General features: G+C 41.6%; 1 protein-coding gene across 3 annotated transcripts in view; it reads left to right on the plus strand.

Annotated features, from left to right (window-relative positions):
* Positions 1-12,452, plus strand: part of PKP4 (plakophilin 4) — a 368,717-nt gene extending 356,265 nt beyond the window's left edge. The window contains exons 17-22 of one of the 3 annotated variants that reach the window (XM_006880795.1): positions 228-423; positions 3,916-4,000; positions 4,124-4,241; positions 7,589-7,717; positions 9,765-9,838; positions 11,453-12,452. In XM_006880795.1, the coding sequence (XP_006880857.1) occupies positions 228-423; positions 3,916-4,000; positions 4,124-4,241; positions 7,589-7,717; positions 9,765-9,838; positions 11,453-11,701 (851 nt within the window). In that variant the 3' untranslated portion in view covers positions 11,702-12,452. The remainder of the gene's footprint in view (positions 1-227; positions 424-3,915; positions 4,001-4,123; positions 4,242-7,588; positions 7,718-9,764; positions 9,839-11,452) is intronic. The other 2 variants (XM_006880796.1, XM_006880797.1) reach the window with 2 other exon arrangements.
* The last annotated feature ends 313 nt before the right edge of the window (positions 12,453-12,765 follow it).

Consider the following 12,765-nt stretch of genomic DNA (forward strand, 5'->3'; position numbering starts at 1 on the left):
TAGAAATCAGGCATTCCTTCAAGTTACATTGACATGAATGTTGACTTTTCCCTAACAATTACAGTATTTGTCATTTTTTGTTTACTGTGGGTTTTAATTTTTTTCCTCTCTGCTATTGTTTCCTTGAGGATTTTATTTCTAAAAAAGTGTACATTATTGGAATCTTTAAAACAACAACAAAAGTGTAGTATCTTTTAAAAGCAGAATTTCATTTTCTGCCTTGACAGGTAAATATGCCATGCGAGACCTGGTCAACCGGCTTCCCGGCGGTAACGGCCCCAGCATCCTCTCTGACGAAACCATGGCAGCCATCTGCTGTGCTCTACACGAAGTCACCAGCAAAAATATGGAGAACGCCAAAGCCCTGGCTGACTCAGGAGGGATAGAGAAGCTGGTGAACATAACCAAAGGCAGAGGGGACAGGCAAGTTAGTGCACCTACTGCAGGCTCAGTGGCACCACAGCATTTGTTCCTGAAATTGTCCTGAGATAAGGGCCTCTGAGGAGAATGCATTTCATGCCGGAAAGGATTTATTTCTGCATTTCCTACAAGCTGATAAGCAAAGCAGTCTCCAGCAGTTAACACGTGCTGGGGAGACATTTTTCTCACATGTGTCTTTTCTGGTTTTTAATTTATTACACTGTGACTCTCTAGCACTTTAGTTTTGGTGGTTTTATCATGCTTGAGCCCCTGAAAGAACCAGAAATGCAATGATTAGAAAAATCCAAGGTACCATTTCACTTGTGTTCTTGGCTCTGCTTCAAGCATAGGAGTGTCTTCTGCAGGAACATCTTGAGGGCTTAGCTCTGGAATTGATTTTTTCTGCCAAGTGCCTAGAAAGTAGGATGATCACCATTCAGCTTCAGTGAAGCCTCAAAACATGCACATACTGTAGGCTTAGAACACTTTACTGTTTGTTTCTAGATGACACTTAATTGTTGAGCAAAAGCACTAGGGATTAGAGACCGTGTAGGAAAAATTGAAATGGGATTGTGTGTGTGTGTATGTATGTTGGTTTTTGTGATTATTTTTTTTAATCGTGGAGCTATTTCAACAACTATAAATTGTTTTCTGTATCAGAGAATACCCATATGAGAGAATCCTTCCAAGAGGTGGTAGATTATGGTGTGTTATACCTTCTCCAGAACCAAAAGACAGCAGTCAGATGGCATGATAAAAGTGTATCTTTGCACCCTTGGTCTCCTCTTCGTTCTTCATACCTCTCGTTCCTGGCTGATGCCTTATTTAAGGACTTTCCTAATCCTGTTCCTAGCATGTAAGCCCCCCTAGATCAGGGACTAAGTTCACTGCAGCGTCTCCACCATCTAGAACCATGCTGGCCAATAGTAAATGTTCAGTAAATATTTCATTAGCTCAGCAACAGCCCTAGAAGTCACATTGTGCCTCATCTAATTACCAGTTACGCATTTTAAGGAGTTTCTAAATGATAATAATATTATAGCAAACACCACAATTTCCAGTCCTCACTGGTCAGAGACCATGCTTATCACCTTCAATTCTTTCCTTATGCATTAAATGTAATGTGTTTGTGTTTGTTTTGTTTTCATTTTGTTAGTGATAAATGTACAGGCTCTTTTCTTTTTCTTTTCAAAGAAATAAGATATTATGGATAAAACTAAGGTGCTCTTCTACTAAATCCCTTTCCTGGCCTTCCTCCCTTGAGATGGTAACCTTAAAATTTTACTTACATAGCCTTCACTGTTTAAAGTCATAAAAACATGCTAGAGAAATCACTGAATTAATGCTATTACCATTGTTTTATATGTGAAATTCAGAAAGTTCTAAATCAAGTCAGATTATCTTCTTACTCCACACACTTCACTCATGACTCATTTATCAGGTCGTCACTGCTTGCCTGCCCTGTGACAGGCACTAAACTCAGTGCCGGGCCTGCAGCACTGAGCAGATCACATCGCATCCTCTCCACCCTGGGAAATCTCTCATTCCATGGGAGACATAGTACACCGAAGTATGTCAGGTAGTGCTAACAGGTGACATTAAAAAAAAATAGATCAGAGAGAAGGTGATAGGCTATATCTGGATGAGTTAATTTATGCATCATAGAAGGCATTATCATTTTTAAATTTCGTGATCACAGATATTGGTCAAAAATTCATAAAAAGCCAAGAAGAAGAAAACTCTTTTGAGGAATTTTACTGCAAAGAGGTGCAGAGGACTTGCCTTGCTTTTGTCATAGACACTTTCCAGCTCACAGAATTTGGGTCTAAAAAACATCTAATCTAGTCCTATTTGAATCAGGGAGTACTTGGTACTCTCTTGTCTCCTTAGATGTGGCAGATGTCTTTCTCAGAGATAGGGTCTGGTCTGCCTTTCATGTCTCTTTTCCAGCTGCCTAACACCTGAGGATAAGGAATGTTAGGGCCCAGCTAAGAAGAATAGGATGACTATTACAATGAGGGCTCCCCTACCCACTTCTCTGTCCTCCTAGAACATTCTAGAACCTGCTAAAACATTAGAGTATCCCTCCGCCTCCAACCCCGAGTCTGCCTTGGCTGCACAGACTTTCTTCTTGGTCATATGTTAGTACTGAGGTCTTAGCTTACACTGTGGTGCTTTGTGAACACGTAATATTTAGACTGAGTGGATTGGTTTCCCCAATGCTACCCTTGACTAGCCAGGATGACATCACTGAGAAGGTGAGACTTGGTTGTGAGGTGTATTTGGAGCTGAGTCTAGAGTGCCCAGCACTAGGTTTGGAGGCTGTGGGGCTCAAATCTGCCTGTGCTCAGCCCTTATTCACACCCTCAGATCTTAAGTGGCCTGTGGTTGAGGTCAAGGGTGGAGGAGAGAGCTTATGCGATTCTGTACTTCTCTCCTTACTTCATGAGTTTATTTGGGAAGGTAGAGAAGAGAAAATCAGATTTTAGGGGATAGACTTTTAGAGTCCAAATTTAGAGTGAATTTTGAAGATTGAGGTATTCAGTTATGCTTAGGATTAATTTCCCAAACCCTAAGACTTGAATGGGGAGCTTTGGTGGGATTGTCTCTAGTGGTACTGACCCACTAACTGTTCCATGGGGAAAAAATTGGCAGTCTCTTCCTGTTACAGATGATAGCATGGGAAAGCTGGTGGGAGGGGGCTCTGAGTTGGAACCAACTTGGGTGCGGTGATTCTTGGCTACCACCACACCTTGGTGAGGTGAAAATCTTAACTGAGCCAGGAAGCTGTATCTCCCTGTTTACTTGCCGGGGGAACCACTGATTGAGAACAACATCTCCCAAGGGGAAATGTGATAACTAGACTGTTGTTAGTAATGTTTCAACAGAACACTAGGTCCCTAGAGTCCACTGCATAAAAATCCACAAGCTTTTCTTCAGGGGGAATTCAAGAACTGATCATATTTCCAAAATCAGGCATTAGAGCACACGTGTATTTGTATATGTATCATGTGTGTACATATGAAATGTGTAGTTGTCAATATAGAGGCATAAATGATAAAAAGGCATTGAACATATTGGTGTGAAGGTCTGAAAATTAACTTGAGAGTGTCTCAGACACTCGGGATGTGTGGTCATGGTTGCATTAACCCCAGTCCCCATGAAGACAAGTAGCTCTTGGTTGAGATGCATGATGCAGGCTGGGGCAGTGGCACCTGAGAGAAGCCCTCCACTTAGGGTGACTCGACCACAGCTTCTCACCACAAAGCCAGCTGCTTGAAGGCCTCTCTCACGTTCTTGACAACCCTGCCAACCCGGATGTGATTAACTTCCAGATGCATCTCCTTCTTTGGTAATGTTTTCTAGCTTCAGCCCTTGTGTCCTATGGCACCGTAGAGAGATGGCTTCGTGGCTGGTGGTTTGCAGCCTGATTTTCCTCAAGTAGATCCTGAAGCTGTGCTCCTCCCATTCATCATGTCCCCACTCTCTCCATAGGTCATCTCTGAAAGTGGTGAAGGCAGCAGCCCAGGTCCTGAATACGTTATGGCAATATCGGGACCTCCGGAGCATTTATAAAAAGGTAACTTACAAGGATAGCTCTGGCACTGTTAGCATTCATCGGAGCACACATTCATAAACACTCATTGTAATGAAATGTCATTATTCATTTTGAGAGGTTCCTTTTTCTCTTCTAACTCCACAGGATGGGTGGAATCAGAACCATTTTATTACACCTGTGTCAACATTAGAGCGAGACAGATTCAAATCACATCCTTCCTTGTCAACTACCAACCAACAGATGTCTCCCATCATTCAGTCAGGTCAGTGGGTAAACGTCACTCCTCTGAGAGCATTTGTGTGACAGGACATTGTTTCTCAGCCAGGGAATACTGAACATAAGCTGACTAAGCCTGTCACTTTCAAACACCAAGGAGGAAAATTTGCCCATCAGGCTTAGAGCTTTCTTTGGGAATTACAGGTTATTGTAATCAACAAATCCATTCTCTTCATTCTGTCTTAAAAGTCTGTGCAAGTTTACCCCCACCCAGCTTGAAGGCATCCGAGTGTCCCAGAGTTCTCGCCCTCAGGTTCTGCTTTACTATGTTTAAGAGGGACCCAGGATGCATTAAGTGAGTTATTCTGGCAGTCTGGATGCAGGAGAGTGGGAGATCACACTTTAAGAACCCTGGGTTGTGTGCAGAGGTATATCTAAGGTAAGGCCAGCCAGCATGGTATGTGCCCTGAGTACCTCTTGAAGCTGGGAAGAGGACCACTATCATCTTTCAACATTGTAGAGTAAGCAGACAGCAGAGAGACTCTTACCCCTAGTTTAAGTCCAAGGGAACACCAGCCAAGGCCTGAAATGATATTCCAATGCTTCACAGATAGGATTCCTTGAAGCGCCTGAGTGAGGCAGCCTGACAGGAGAAGGAAAGGTGTTTCCACTGACTGACATGGTTTCTATGTCTGTTCTTTTGAAAAAGGGAGATCGCCTCTAGGCAGCCCACACTGTTGCCTCTAGGGGGACAGTTTTAGTACGTGCATTGGACACCATTGCCCTTATTGTTCTCTGGTTAAATGTGAAAACAACTGCCCTGTTCACCTGCTGGCCCTCAGTTTAGAATCTCCTCCAAAGTCACTTTTTTATTTTCCTAGTAAAAACTCTGAGAAACTAGATTTATAAAGTACAGTCTGTAGATCACTGCAGGAGGTAACAGACCATGATCTCCTGGAACCTCCTTCCTTACCTGTTAAACCCTCAGGCCTTGTCCACTTCCCAGGCACCTAGAGTCCTGCGGGACAGATTTGTAGGGCTTCTTCCCTTTGGTTTTAAGTTGGGATTCTTGGTCATCATCCTTTTTCCCTACTGGTGGTGGTTTTCTTTTTTTCTTTTTTTTTTTTAATTTTATTTTATTCTGATTTATTTACAAGGTTTGAATAACTTTTTTTTCCATAAAAGGTCCTTGCCATTTCCTTTATCCTACCCACCCATCGAATTGTGCAATTCAATACCTAGTTACCCTCTGATACCTAGTTAATGTGATTGTGGAAAGCAGGCAGGTATGTCCTCTGTCCCACCACCTTCTAGAACATACAAAAGGTGACTGATTAACACCCTACCCCCCTCATCACCACCTTCTAGAACATAAAAAAGGTGACTGATTAACACCCTACCCCCCTCACCTATCCTCATCCTCTATTTCCACCACCCCCACCACCCACTCACTCATTCTACAATAATGGTTTTAATATGATATTTGCCCTTGTGGGACTGAGTTAGTTCACTCAACATAATGCTCTCCAATATCTCCCAAGTTAGGTTTTCTTTCTTGGTGGAGGTAAAGCAATCAGTTTGGAAATATACATTAAATTCTTTCACATGGTAAGATTATTTGCTTTCAAGCCAAGATTGCCCTGTAAGTTTAATTCTTAACTAAATGAAACAAGTAGTAAATACCTTCTTCCTATTTGGCTTTAAATCACCCATTCTGACATGGAACTATTATCTGCTGTAGTCAACTGTGCTGCAGCTGGCAGTCTTATTTCTCATGTGGACAAATGTGGACAAAAAGACTAATATGTGGCTGGTGCTTTTTGCCATGTAATTGGATATCTTCACTTGTTCTAGGTATTTTTACAAATTATGTGTGCCTGTGTGGGGGTGTATATATCTTTGTTTTAAAATTCGGAGTTTTTTTTTTTCCAAGAGACCTGTCCCCATATTTTAACATCCTTGCTGAGCTTCTAAGGGCAGCTGCAGACTCTTTTCTTTTGTAAAAGTGCTCCAGATTCTGTTGGGAATGAGGACTAGGGATACCAGGGGGATCAAGAGATTCAGCAGCTTAACAAAAGGCACACGTACAAGCAAAATAATAATTTCAAGACAGATTAGCACGTAGTGACTGAGCACGGGCTTGTTTTGACAACTTTATAAATACACACACGGGGCAGTCCTTTTCAAGCTGCTAGGTGCCTCTTTGGACTTCATCCAGAAATAGGATGTGATTTTACTCTTGAGTCTCCAGACTGGTCCATTGCTCAGCACTAGTGCAAGATCTGCTAATGGTCACCTCTGATACCTAGTTAATGTGATTGTGGAAAGCAGGCAGGTATGTCCTCTGTCCCACCACCTTCTAGAACATAAAAAAGGTGACCAGCACATGAACAGTGCCCAGGCATGCTCTCTCAATTTTAACATGGAGTAACTCTATGTTGAGCCCAACGACTTAAAGTAAACTAGAAGTCAGTCTTGGAAAGCATCAATACATGTAAAACCACCGGTGCCAGGTTCTGTGGCTACTGCTTTCAAGTGTTCAAGTGAATAAGTGGTCATTCCTGTTCGTAATTAATGTTAGTACAAGAAAGGTGATTTTTTTTTTTAATGAGAAAAAAAAAGATGTGGAATGCTTATCTGTCTTCTCCCCAAAAATGTCCAAGCGGCGACCCACGGAGAGATATGTTGGGGGGGGGGGTGTTTGTGTTTCTTTATGCGTTTCGCTCATGTTTGGATAAAAGCTTCGGGGTGTCTGTGGAGACTGGGACTCCTCAACTTCTCTGTGAGCTTCTCTCGAACCAGACTTTCTTGGTTCACACAGTTTCCCTGACAGCTGAGAGCATAAAAGTATTCTAAATTTTATGGACTAGGCACTCTTGTTCAAGCACATTGAGAAATAATAGATATTTTTTTAATAATTAGAAATCAAAACAGGTTGTAAAACTCATATTTAGAAGAGCTGCACATAGCAGATATTGGATTCTTTTATGAGCAATAGCACTGAGATCATAAAATAGCAAGTGTAACTCTTGCATGGCGAGTAAGCCATTATTACTCATTTGGTTTCCGAAGCCTCACCAACTCTTTGAGACTCACTGCTTAGAAACTTGCATGATTTCTGCAGTGGCCTCTAACTGGGCAGCTTGGCCCGTAGCTGACACCACAGACGCTGACTTCACTAACTCGCACAATGGCTGAGGGGGCACGTTCCGGGTGCTCGGGCTGGGCTGCTCAACTCCCAGCACCTCTAAGATCTAATTTCCAGCACCAGCTGCTATGGTCTTACTCATTACTGATCTTTGTTTTTCCATAAGGGGTTTTCCAGAGACATTGATAATCTGATTTCTCTTTCTTCTTGTTTCTCTCTCCCCCCTTCTTTTGCCTCTCCCTCAGTTGGCAGCACCTCTTCCTCACCAGCACTGTTAGGAATCAGAGACCCTCGCTCTGAATACGATAGGACCCAGCCACCTATGCAGTATTACAATAGCCAAGGGGATGCCACACATAAAGGCCTGTACCCTGGTAAGACGCCAGTTGAGTGTATGATACAATATATGATACATCTCTAAGCACCACGTGTGTCCAGGCACCAGGCCAGTAGTCTGAGAAATAATCTGTGTCTGCACTGAGATGGTCCCCCAGCAACAAACCATGCGTCAGCCTTGCCATTTCCTACTTTGGGGCTGTTGCCTTTCCCACTTGTTTTTATGTAAAACAAACTGGTGGATTGGTATGGTCAATCACAGATACAAAGTGTGCTGCAGACAAATGAGAAGGGAGCTCTGGTGGCCTGGTGGGTAAGGAGTTGCACCATCAACCCAAATAAAGGCAGTTCAAATCCACCAGCTGCTCCACAAGAGAAAGATGAGCAGTCTCTTTCCATGTGATTTACAGCCTCTGAAAACCCTCTGGTGGGTCAGCTATGAGTCATTTTCAACTTGATGGCACATAACAGCAACCACCTGAATGAGAAAAGTTCCTGGATATTATGAACACCTACCATCCTGGGGTAGCTCAGAAAAGAGGTCTGGCAATCTCCTTCCTTAAAAACAAACAAACAAACAAAAAAAAAAACCCAAAAAAAACCCATCACCCCACTAGCCATTGAAAACACTGTGGAGTATACAGTTCACTGACACACACAGTCTCCATGAGTTGGGATTGATTTTATGGCAACTGGGTATCCAAACAAGAAATGAGTTCAGGCTGTGCAGTCGCTTTGCTTCTGCTCCTCCCACCCTCCCCCTGACACGATAGTCTGTTTCCCACATTCATCTGACCACTAATCTCTGGCTTGGGCTACGTCTCCTACATGGCTGATTTCTTAATTCAAAACTGAGAATGGAGATCGATTTCATTTTTGTTTTCATGGAGGAGTTTGAATGAATAGCCAAATATATGTGCTTTGCCTCAAAGTGACTTTTTTTAAAAAAGAGTAACAGAATTAATACTGCACACTACTAACGTTTATGTCTTATTCAGAAAGCCATATTCAGAAATACAATTCATTTATTGGTTGCCAATATGCAAAGCAACCCCACTCTACACTATCTTACAGATTATAGCTACTCTAGAAATTTTAATAAGGCAGCATGAAAGACCATTTTTTAAAAGTACTCTTTTCTAAAATAAGCTATTTATTAGAAAGAAAAGATGGTGGCATTTTAACTGCCGCTGAGAGAGCATTCTCAGTTGTACTGTTGCCTTTGAAATTGTGATTTCATAGGACTGTTTACTAATCGACCATTGTTACTATGGCAATTAATAGCTCAGAAAATTGCAGAGACTACATTTCAACACCAAGTCCTTTGCGAAGGAAATACACATCCCAACATGCTATTGTTGCTTCTGGCTCGCAGCAGCTTGCTTTATTCTAAAGAGCGTCTCTTTAGCCTGCACGCCCTTCTGTATCTTCTTTGCTTGCTTCAGTAAACTAATTTGCTTCTAGTATGCTTCATTTTCCTCACTGAAAAACAAAAATATGTAATTCTTTGTTAGCCTTAATAATAGTAGAAGGTTGGCCATTACATCATTAGAAATGTGCTGTGGACTGTCTTGTTTCCAGATCTTTTTTGTTTGTATGTAGTTCAGTACGGCAGACAGTACTGGGGCTCCATTTGGCCTGAGTGCTGTGAATACAATTGTCCTGAAGAACAGTATATTTTTGCTCCTTTGCTTGTAATCTTTTCTCAGACTCAGTGTGCTAGATTAGACAGCAAGAAAGTGATTTCTTCAGCTCAAGAAACGGTGGTCTGCTACTGTTAACAGGCATCCTAGGACATCTTCAAGGAACAGTTTATGATAAAAAAAGTACCCTCCCATGACCAGAGGCTGAGAAATAGCCCGTTTTTGTTGACCTGCACATACCTGATTTTGCCATTTTCCCCAACCTTTGGTTTCCCTGAAGTAAGCAGTAACCAGGCTAGATGGAGGGATGCCAAGCTGTCGACCCCTAGTCCACAGTGACACAGGAAAGCAAGGACTCACCAGCCCCAGGGCAGGGACCACACCATTTAATGGACCAGTGATGAACACGCGTTTTTTAATTTCCTAAAATATTTTCTTACAGGCTCCAGCAAACCTTCACCAATTTACATCAGTTCCTATTCCTCACCAGCAAGAGAGCAAAATAGACGGCTGCAGGTGAATTTGCAATATCATTTTACAGAAGGGCAATTAGCAGGGATCGGCACTGTGAGGGGTCCGTGCTGGGTAACTTGCCAGCACTGAGCCAGCACAGAGGGGTACAGGAGCTTTCCCTGGGGACCTCCCTCCTCGGAAACTCCTCCGTGGGCTGAGCAAGCTGCTTCCAGTGTAGCCTAAATTTCTTGAATGTCTGAATCAGTGCTGCTCAGACCTTACTCCTGAGGGGAACCACCTGAGATGTCTTCAAGTCATACTCTTTGCCCCACAAATCCCTTTCCAACTCTATTTTTTATTGAAATCTGAAATTTTCCCATTATCTGTGGGGAAATGTGGGAAGGCAACTTCATTCTCTAGTGTCATTGTTCTTCTTTTCTGATATCTCATTCTCTATCTTCATGACTCCCTCCCTGCCCAAGCCTTCAGGATGTAAAACCCTTCATGATTAATCCACAGTCAGAGCTCTTAGTCCCAAATGTCAAAGAATACTCAGCCCCTGCTTGGCTGGATCCCCGCCTCTATCCGTAAGGACAGAGGTAAGGAGTCTAAACTCAGCTTCAGGTCCTTCCTGACCCACTGACGACATACGTCCAGTAACATCACTTTGCATTCATTATGTGAACAATAAGGTTTTCCAAAATATGGTGAATCCTGGCCTGCAGACAGAAGAGTCTCCATTTTATCTTCTCTCTGTGAATGGAAAAAAAAAATTTCTCACATGAAATAACATAAGATTTTGTAGTTTCAGGAATTTAGTGTTTACTTTTAGTCAGAAAAATAACCTCAGAATTAAAACTGTAACATGAAGAATATCACTCAGGAATCCATATAATACTAGAACATGATACCTGTATGGAAGCTTTGTTGCATTTTAGTAGAAACACTTGCTTATGGTTAAGAGGAAATAAAAACTTAAGAACTGTGACTGTTTTCCTCCAAACATAGGAAGAAGCTAAGGTGAGATCAAAGATGAGATGGTACAAAAGACGGGCAGGCTCCCCATGTGCCTATTCATACCAGCTTCCTCACAGGCATGTTTATGAATTCTGACTAAAGAAACCTTTTTCTCTAGAGAAAGGTTAGACCTAGAGGTCAAGTCTAGAGTTGTACCTCCTCACATGTCTCTTCTAATTGTATTACTGTGTTAAGATGGCTTGCTCCTTTAATATCACAATGTATAGTAGAACTCCCAAAGTGAGACAGGTGTTCACCAAACCACATATTTCTTTTACATTTTTCCCATGTTGAAGCAAAGCTCAAGTACACTGTCTTGTTTTGAAGAGCTCTGTTAGACAGCACAGCACAGAGGGTTTCTGGGAAGCTTGGGAGGTAGCCAGGGACTGTCTACCACTCAGGTATGGTTTTCTCCTGAGGCATCAACTTCTCTGGAAGCCTTAGGACAAGACTTGATCATATTTAGACAGTCTGCCTTGAAAGTTACAGTTTAAATTCTTTATAGTTTGCGAGTAAACATTCCATGTTCACCAGAAACAGCATTTAACCGTAAGTTCGTATTGCCTTAATAATATGAAGCAGGGAATCCATATTTATTTTCCTTAAACTCATGTTGCAGAAGATTGTGTTCATTTATTTGGTTTTTCATTTTGTCAACAGCATCAACAGTTGTATTATACGCAAGATGACTCCAACAGAAAGAACTTTGATGCATACAGATTATATTTACAATCTCCTCATAGTTATGAAGATCCTTATTTCGATGACCGTGTTCACTTTCCAGCCTCTGCTGATTACTCAACACAGTATGGACTGAAATCAACCACAAATTACGTAGACTTTTATTCCACTAAACAGCCTTCTTACCGAGCAGAGCAATACCCGGGGTCCCCAGACTCCTGGGTGTAGCCTCACAATGCTCAGTGGAGGAACTCTTTCTTTCTAACTTTGTTTGGATTGAGATGAAAAGTCCATCTTGCTGATTCGATGGTGAAATGTGAAAGTGAAATGGAAGGAATGAGTGAAGAGTATATATTTTTTTCTTTTTTGAGGAATTATCAGGGAAGTAAGGAAACCTTTGGAAGAGGACTTTCTAAGCTCTATTTAGGTGTTAAGTCTAATTACTTGTAGATTCTGTAGTCTGGTGAAGGTGTGGGCGATGTGATGAAAGGTTTTGAGAAACGGGTGAAATGAGATGGGGGATGTGTAGGTTAAATCAACTTAAAGATGATTTTTTTAATGTGAATAAAGTTATGTTCTGATAGTTTGTACAGAAAAAAATTAAATGGATGCCCTTCATGTTTTATTGCTATTACTAAATGTCAAGATTGTATGCTATTATGTCTTGTAAATTTCTTTTGTTGGTGTAAATATGGAAATGCCACATTGGTTAAGTGCCATCATTTGTAATGCAGTGTGTCATTTGAAAGGAGATTTGAAGAAACTGACAACTTACAAAACAAGCAGGAAGCCCAAGGAACTGTTAGCAATTAAAAACAAATGGCAACATCCTTTGTTTTCAAAATGAATAGTGTACTTTGAAGCACAAAGTCCAGTCTGGTATAGCTACGCCACGCCCATTACCTGCCTCTTTCATAGGACACTTCACTGCCATTTTCTATGCACATGGAAGAAAAATAAATGTGGAAATTTCATCCTTCAAAATTTGTTCTTTTTTTTTTTCTTCTTCTTCTTCTTCTTCAGGGAACTCTGGTAGCTTCGTGGTAAGTAGTTGCGCTGCCAGCCCAAAGGCTCGCAGTTCAAATCCACTGGCTTTTCCTTGAGAGAAAGACGGGCGATCTCCTACCAAGCAGTTTACTGCCTCTGAAAATCTATTAGAGGATCAGCTATGAGTCAGTCATGGTTACATGATACATAACAATGACAATATGGAAAAACAGGTTTGTATTAATATATACAAATAGAATTGCATAGTGTAAGGAGCTTCAGTATATCCAGCTGTCTTAGTTTAT

Source organism: Elephantulus edwardii, unplaced genomic scaffold (assembly GCF_000299155.1).
Source record: "Elephantulus edwardii isolate Elephantulus edwardi_28Jun2011 unplaced genomic scaffold, EleEdw1.0 scaffold00010, whole genome shotgun sequence".
Lineage (NCBI taxonomy): Eukaryota > Metazoa > Chordata > Mammalia > Macroscelidea > Macroscelididae > Elephantulus > Elephantulus edwardii.